Source organism: Choristoneura fumiferana, chromosome 27, assembly GCF_025370935.1.
Source record: "Choristoneura fumiferana chromosome 27, NRCan_CFum_1, whole genome shotgun sequence".
Taxonomy (NCBI): Eukaryota; Metazoa; Arthropoda; class Insecta; order Lepidoptera; family Tortricidae; genus Choristoneura; species Choristoneura fumiferana.
The window spans coordinates 8840182-8849118 of record NC_133498.1 but is presented as its reverse complement, the minus strand read 5'-3'; the positions used below and the strand labels follow the sequence as shown (position 1 = coordinate 8849118).

The window sequence follows — 8937 nt, the reverse complement described above, 5'->3', positions numbered from 1 at the left end:
TATATTACAAGAGTACGTGGATCCAGGGAACGAAAGAAGATGTGGCGGCAGCAAATAAAATCACGGAGATCAAAAAGATGAACTTGCTGTTTAATAATGTTATAAGGATTAACCATATACAAACAGATTAAGTTTTATGACAATACAATAACACGATGCGAGAGTTGCGAGAGTCAGAGCGCAAGAGGGCGGACGGAAGGACGTCCAATAACAAGATGCAAAAAGTCAAAAAACATTGACAGCTGTCATGTGACATCACAATGATTGATAAGTCGTTTTTATACAGAGCTAAAACATTCCAATACTTCCCCTCTATGTCTCAAAAACGACTCTACCACACAAGAATACAATGTGCAAAATCAACTGTATAAAGAGACATGACTACAATCCAAACTATTAATGAACACATGCAACCAAAAGAACTATTAAATGTTAACAATATTCATTGCATTCATAAAGTCTCTATGTTTCACAGAGCCAAGGGGTTTGGTCAATATGTCAGCTAACATCTTATCAGTAGGCATATACTTAACAGAAATGACATTATCTTTAATTAGATCTTTAACATAGTGATACCTCACATCTATATGTTTTGTACGTTTGTGACAATATTCTTTGAGCTCTAGGATTCTTTGCGCACTTTGATTATCATTAAATACAATCATATCAAATTGTTTAACTATAATCTCTGCTAAGAAATTTTTAAGAAAGCTCAAATCTTTACATACGTCTCCGATTGCCAAGTATTCCGCCTCAGTAGAAGATAGAGCTACGCACCGTTGCTTTCGTGACTCCCAATTAATGACATTATTCCCCAGCTTTATAACAAACCCAGTATATGATCTACGATCAACGGGATCATTGGCCCAATCGGCATCGGTATATGCTGTCAAACACAATTTATCACTTTTTTATATAACATAAACAATAATTAATTGTTGCTGCTAAATACCGCAATATTCTCTTTGCTGCGAGCCAATGAGATTTACTAAAACTGTTATTATACTGGCTTAACTGGCTACATGCATAGGAAATATCGGGTCTTGTACAGACTGACAAGTACATAAGACATCCTATCAACTGCCTATAATTGTATTTTTCATCACATAAATTTTCACCTTCAGAAAAACATAACTTACAATTTACAGGCATAGGTGTAGCCACAGACTTACAATTTTGCATGCCAAATTTCGAAAGCAATTTATTTATATATTCGGATTGATCTAATTTTAAAATACATTTAGTTCTATCACGGGTGACTCTAATACCTAAACAGCTTTTCAATTCACCCAAGTTCTTTACATTAAAATTACTTTCCAATAAATTCAATAATTTACTTTTAATACAACTATTTTGACTAGAAAATATGTAAAAATCATCAACATAGAGTGCTATAAAACATATATCATTACCTAATCTACTAGTGTACACACAGGGTTCACATTTACTTTGTTTGTAATTGTTGTCTGAAAGCAAAGCATGGACTTTTGAATTCCATATCCTACTAGCCTGCTTCAGCCCGTATATACCCTTTGATAATAAACATACTTTATCACCTATACAAAAACCTGGAGGTTGCTCCATATAAATTGTTTCAGTGAGTTCGCCATTCAAAAATGCAGTTGTGACGTCAACATGACTTATGTCTAAATTCATTTCATTTGCCAATGAAAATAAAATTCTCATAGTTGAGTGGCGGACCACTGGGGAAAAAGTTTCATGGTAATCTATACCTGGAACCTGTGTGAAACCTCTAGCGACTAATCTAGCCTTAAATTTATCTAATTCACCAGCAGCATTGTATTTAATTTTGTAGACCCATTTACATTTTACAACATTCTCTCTAGGTGGTCTGTCTACTAACTGCCATACTTTGTTACTAATGAGAGAATCATATTCTGATTGCATAGCAGTTTGCCATTGCTGCGCATTTTGACTCGACATAGCTTCCTCAAATGTAAGCGGCTCCTCCAATAAAAAATTTTGCGCCGCAAGGGAAAAATCTACATCAAAATCATCATACCTCTGTGGTAGTTTACCGCGACTACTACGGACTGGACGAGCGTCAACAGCTGACGTACCAAGTGACGCGTCCTCTTTCTCTAACGAGCCAGCAGGGGAGGTCACGCACACATGATGCGAACCCGCGCTCTGCGGCGACCAGGCGGAGCCGGCCTCATTCTCACTGCCTGTGCAGTAGTCCTCTCCAGAATCTGAAATCACAGACAAATCATTATTAGTGGTCTCCTTAATTAAATTGGGCGATCCCTGACCCAATGGACTAGAATTCGGCTCTAAAGTATGACTAGAACTATTCGAGTTCAGCTCATTACCAGAACTAGAATTCAGCTCACAATTACTACTAAGATTCTGTTCAATACTAAGACTAGAATCCAGCACGCAACCGCCGCTAAGATTCGGTTCAACACTAAGACTAGAATCCAGCTTGGCGCATTCAGAAGAACCTACATTATTGATATTATTCAACCTAGAATTAATATCACTGATGTCATTATCACAAATAGACTCATAAAATACTAAATTATGACTGTCATTTAAATTAAAATGATTGACATCTCTCACATTTTTAAAATATTTATTCTCTATAAAAGCTACGTTCCTCGAAACTAGGACCTGTCTGGGATTACTGGGGTTCATGAGCCTAAAACCTTTAGACGTCTCACTGTAGCCAACGAAAATGTACATCTTACTTTTCGCGTCAAACTTACGGCGTCGTTGCTCAGGCACGAGAGAGTATGCGATGCAGCCAAAGACATGGAGATGACTAAGGTCTGGCTTTGACCCGGTCCACTTCTCCTCCGGAGTTAGTCCTGCTAAAGCTGAAGTTGGGCATCTATTTTTTATGTAAATAGCAGTCATTATAGCCTCACCCCAATATCTCTTACTGAGACCTGCCTCCTGCAACATACATCTTGCCTTCTCAACAAGCGTTCGGTTTAAACGTTCCGAGACAGCGTTCTGTTGAGCACAATAAACAACCGAAGTTTGGTGAATTATACCTTCATCTTTTAGGTACTGTTCAAATTTGGCATTACAGTACTCTCCCCCATTATCTGAACGTAACACTTTGATAGGTAAGCCCAGCTGCTTCTCAACCATCTTTTTAAATGTAATAAAACATGACATTACCTCAGTTTTATTCTTGATCAGGTATCCAAAAGATTTTCTTGTAAAGTCATCAGTGAAGGTAACAAAACTTTTCGCCTCCCCCCAGCTGGCCTCTGGCATGGGTCCGCACACGTCAGAATGGATGAGCTGTAAAGGCTGCGTGGCTCGCCTAGCCTTGCCCACTGGATACGGCTTCGCTGACATCTTCCCCTCAAAGCACGCCACACACTCGCGTAGCTGCTGCTGATTGTCATTCTGAAAGCAAACACCATGAGCAGCTCCATTCTGCAAAACTTTCATATCATTGAAATTAAGATGACCTAGCCTTTTGTGCCATATTTCAATAGGCAATTTTGGCACAGCTGCATCTGTGACATTCTGTTGCTCTTGTCTAGGACACAGGAGCGTAGAATGTACCTGATGCGAAAAATTACATTCACTATTCTGATCTAATTTGTAAATACCTCTATTATTAGTGGCTGAAGCAACAGGCTGACCTAGCACCCTGCACTCTCTAAAGATAAAACAACCCTCTCTGTTAAAAGTAACTGTGAGCCCCATCTGTACCAATTTACTAACAGACAGTAAATTCGCTGATAGCTTAGGAACAAAATATACATCATTAATTTTTCTTACCGCTGTGTTCAATTCTATTTCACCCACACCCTCACACTGGAGTTGGGTGTCATTTGCTATAGTAATTTTATGATGACTGTTACATTTATTCAATTTATGAAATAAGTCCTTATTGTTACACATATGGGTAGAAGCACCACTGTCAATATACCATCCTTGGTCATGTGCCAAGAAGGCAGGAGCGAAGAAAGTAGACGTTTTATTTTCTTTGTTCTTGCTGTCCCTCTTCCGGCGATAACATTTGGCCGAGATGTGTCCGGGGCGCTTGCAGTAATTGCATATAATCGAGCGTTTGGAACCGTCTCTCGATACAAATGCTGATCCAGCTACAGGAACATTTTCACACAAAGAAGCTTTCCTCAACTCCTCTTGCAACAATCTTGTCCTAACTAGTTCACTTGACAACTTCTTCGCCATACACGCTGTTTCTAGGTTAGAAACTAAAGCATCATAATCTTGCGGTAAGCTACTAAGCAATAATTCAGCCACTTCCTCGTCATCCACTGTTTTCCCAATACTTTCTAATTGATGAACGAGATTCATAACTGCCTCAATGTAGTTAGTCATGGAGGTATAGCTGCTGAAATCCACTCGGTGAAGCTGACGTAACAATAGGACTCGTCGGTAAAGTCCTTTGTCCTCGAAAACGGTACTGAGTTTTAACCAAGCCTCCTTACTAGTTTTCGCGTCACGCACATACTGGAAACAGCACGGCTTTACACCCAAACAGATGCGTGCCAAAGCACGTTGGTCACGTGCCGCATCATCCACAGTACCATCGATACAGGGCCACAAGCCTTCCAAAGTTAATGCCATCCTCATTTGGAATTTCCAAGAAGTAAAGTTAGACACGCCATCCAATCGATCAATCTGCACACCGCCATACACCATACTAGTCACACCACTAGGGTTGGAATTTTGCACGTTCGTGTTGGAATTTTGCACGTTCGTGTTGGAATTTTGCACGTTCGTGTTGGAATGATTAGAAATGTGCTCACCATTTTCATCCATGATTGATGACGATCCTTCGTGTATGAGTGCGGGCTTCTTTCTTCTCTGACCGCGAGGTCTGGGCCATATAACCTATTACAAGAGTACGTGGATCCAGGGAACGAAAGAAGATGTGGCGGCAGCAAATAAAATCACGGAGATCAAAAAGATGAACTTGCTGTTTAATAATGTTATAAGGATTAACCATATACAAACAGATTAAGTTTTATGACAATACAATAACACGATGCGAGAGTTGCGAGAGTCAGAGCGCAAGAGGGCGGACGGAAGGACGTCCAATAACAAGATGCAAAAAGTCAAAAAACATTGACAGCTGTCATGTGACATCACAATGATTGATAAGTCGTTTTTATACAGAGCTAAAACATTCCAATAATAATAATATTATATGTTACAATAATATTGTACAGTAAGTAAAAGCTATTTCCATCTTACTTTAACATATGACTGCGTCCTGTGCGTTTGTCGACGCTTGCCATAAACGTGTGGACCCAGCATTTTAGAAGAACACGATCACACTAACGTAAAATAAAATAAACAATAATCTTTTTAGCTGTACGACACGTCTGGATTTCTGGACGTCTGAATATGACAAAAGACATATCCACTGACGCCGTCACATACCTTTGGTACAATCCGGTGAATAAAAAACGGATCCCAGATCCGAAAAACTTTGGACAGCAAGTCTTCGGTGCTTACGTGAGTAATAAATGACTTAATTATCATAAAGCAGCGTGTTTTGTAAGGGAATTTGCATGTTTACGCGTGCAATGCTTCGTGTAAACGCTAATAAGAAAATCGAAAAATATTATCAACAGACAGCGCCATCTATTTTTCATGCTTATAACTAATTAGTCGCCTTGGAATGTTATTTTAATTTCGCTATTCCCCTAGATGCCGCCTTGGTTGGAGGATGAGTTCACCACTGACAACTCTTGCTTGAACTTGGACAGACAAAACCATTTGAATGGCCTTGTGTATGGACTGCCTTGTGACATGCCTCAGTATTCCGTTTGTATGATAGGTAAGTACAATTATTATATTAGTGTGTAGAACACAGCCACAGCACCCTTGTTGCATCAGTTCTAAAACTAATAGCGCTTTAAGTAAAAAACGAATTGGATAACCAATAAAAAAGTTAGTATTATTATCATTTAAATGACACTGAATGCGCAAACAAAAACAAACTAAAGTCCGCGTTTGAATTTTTCATACTTCATTAGTAAGTGTCTGGTGCCGCCATCTAGTTCAAAATAAGAAAACTAAAAAAGTGAAATAAAACACTGTTGTCTTACTTAACTTACTTACTTATTAAATTATGATGTTATTTAATTATAATTACCTTTAATTGTACATTAGGCCAGAGCATCCGAGTAAAACACAAGACAGCAGTGCAACCATCTCGCAAAACAGATGTGCATGTATGTGCATGTATGATAAATAGAAGCACAACATAAACCACCATAATTTAAAAATACGCACAAGAACGCGCCTATGTACGCGGAGTGTCTATGTGTTTGACACCAGTTTATTAACTTCACTTGTTTTTAAATGTCTAATTCGTGTTTTGTAGCTTTTTCTAATTACCATACACAGATGCATGCACTTTTTATGTGTACATATAGGTAGTGCATTGTGTTTACCTGTATTTCCGACATAGAATAAAGTAAAACATACATAAGAATCGTAAATCTCATTTTATTAAACTGCTTTAAAAGTTGGTTTTGAAAATAATTTCAATAAAAAAATACTGCCAAAAAATGACATATAAATGAAAAAAAAAAACAATTATTAAGTATCAAAAACATTTTGCCCAGGTTATATTAATTCTTTCACTATTAATTCTCATGGATTTAGGTAACTTCAAAAAGCGTCTACCCCTTTCCGGCCGAGACAGTTTTTCCGAATTTTCTTCTACAATGTAAATTAATCGTGGTCTGTGAAAAGATGATTTACTCGCGCCCAGGATAGTTGCACGATTGTATCGAGCCGACCGGAGGGCTACATTAAATGTAAAACATGCTATTTTAAAAATGACAGATCTTATATTTTTTATCATTTTTGTTTTCAGAGAAAAATTCTAGAACAGAGCCTGTTACAGAAGGCAGTGCAACTCTTGCATCGATTGGGTTCGAAACTGGAGCTGGAGCATGAGTGAAGAAGCATGAGAAAAGAAAATTAACTTAGTACAGTGCTACCAACATACACATAGATGTCTAAGTGCCCCAGATAGATATTTAATTCAGTTGTAATAGCTTGAATCCTCACGATCATATTATTACTTTAGCTAAAAAAATGTATTTTTATGTTAACAATAGCAAGTGTCAACGAACAAGTCATTCTATGTAGATTTATAGTACATTGTTGTAGAGGCTGGAAAGTAAGAGTTCATCTATTGCACTTTTGGCAGAGACTAAACATTTTTATTTTCACACGACTACTGAGAGGAAATATATTTTTTTATCACAAAACAAACAATAACAACCCAAAGACTGCGCTGCTCCAGCTTGGCTCCCTCCAATTTTTATTTTTCTATTGTTACATCATTACTTTTTTTTTAAATGAGTTTGTTCTTAGCGGCCAGTACCCAAATGTACAAATATAAGTGCACTGGATTTAGGTTATCTGTGGCCACATTTTCAAGCACTGGCGTGAATTATATTTATTATATTTTAATATTTTATGAATTTGGCTTTGTAATACATTATTGTTTACATTGTCGTTACTTTGATATATTGAATAAAAAAAATCTTTCTTTCTTTCTTATTTAGGAATAATTATTTAGTTTTATGAAATACCTATTCAATTAACAAATAAACATTACAACTACTAAACTGAGTTTCATTTTCCTGTAAGTCTAGAAAGAAACTAAATTACCTAAATAGGTTTCTGTTTTAGATTGAACTTTTGTTCACCCATAGTCACTGTATAAAGTCGAGGTCAAAGCTATCTTCATATTTACATTTTTGTACCTTGTCACTGTGTCTTCTTACAACAAGTGTAAAAAATATGGTTCAGGCCATAAAAAAACCTAACCTAATTATAATTGCCATAGTATGTCCATCCATTACCTGAAATTACCGAATGAAATAGGGTATTAAGAAGATACATAAATTATATTATTGAGATATATAGTTTGAAATCCTGGGAAGTCCAATAGGACAGTTTTTAGTTTTCAGTTCCTGAGGGATAGCGACACGATTTTTTCGCAGACTAAGTAGCAAGCAAAAACAAGCATTAAATAAAACTATGTCATGTACTTAATTAACTTATAATAACTAATATTAAGTAATTCTCATTTTCTTCCAACAATATCAATCCATTGAGAATTCACTTTTGAAAGTTGTTGGCAGTTTTCGTTCATAGATTTTAAATTGTCTTTGAACATTCGTAAATGCGTCAAATATGCTCTCAGTGTGTCGTTCAGCGTTCGCAGGGACTCCAATTCTTGAGGCATATCAGTACCACCTTGCTAAAACACAGAAATAGAGAAAATAATGAAAAAAATTGCTCGCTCGTTTAAGTATTGGACTATTTTGTTACCACTATAATAAGTGCTTGTACTTACCTCGTTTCTAGAAGAAGTCATTGACGTTGTCGACATTTTAGTCAAATAATTACTGTTACTAACTAATTTGAAACAATTGAAATACGAGGACAATTTTTTTATTTCATGACAAAAACAAACTGACTTCTTATTTAGAAATTCGCAAATTTGTTTGACGTTTGACGTTGACAGATTGGTATGACAATGGAAATGGAATAGATAGCAACTCAAGCGTAAATCGAAACTGTGTGAGTACAGCGCTAGCGCTACCAACATGTCAAAAAACGGGCATGTGTAAGTGGAACTTACATACGTAATAATCGAGGCTCCCGTCAAGCTTCCGTATTCTATGAAAAAAAAAACCGACAACGGCCCAGGAACTTCAACCTTACTTCAACGGAGTCACAAGTGTTCATGGAGGGGAGATTGCTTACCATCAGGCGACACGCATGCTCATTTGTCTACTATAATCATAAAATGCGATTTAAATCATGGCGGACATTTTACTTTCCACTTGAATAGAAAATATATAAAAAAAAAAAATTGGTCGCCCGACTAAAATATTGACTAAAATAAATCACTTTATCTTTATGACAGTAAAATTAATTGAAAAC

The 8937-nt window shown here is 36.8% G+C and overlaps 3 protein-coding genes across 4 annotated transcripts in view; 2 read left to right on the top strand and 1 right to left on the bottom strand.

The window, feature by feature from the left end:
* The window catches only part of LOC141443296 (uncharacterized), a 465577-nt gene that overhangs the window by 153678 nt on the left and 302962 nt on the right, over positions 1–8937 (top strand). The window lies entirely within an intron of this gene.
* Positions 5336–7966, top strand: LOC141443493 (uncharacterized). Its single transcript, XM_074108814.1, has 3 exons — positions 5336–5475; positions 5671–5800; positions 6848–7966. Exons 1-3 carry the CDS (start codon positions 5365–5367, stop codon positions 6928–6930), a joined length of 324 nt encoding a protein of 107 aa, XP_073964915.1. The 5' UTR covers positions 5336–5364; the 3' UTR covers positions 6931–7966.
* LOC141443584 (uncharacterized) lies at positions 8032–8469 on the bottom strand. Its single transcript, XM_074108903.1, has 2 exons — positions 8345–8469; positions 8032–8248 (listed from the first exon to the last, which is right to left on the bottom strand). Exons 1-2 carry the CDS (start codon positions 8378–8380, stop codon positions 8072–8074), a joined length of 213 nt encoding a protein of 70 aa, XP_073965004.1. The 5' UTR covers positions 8381–8469; the 3' UTR covers positions 8032–8071.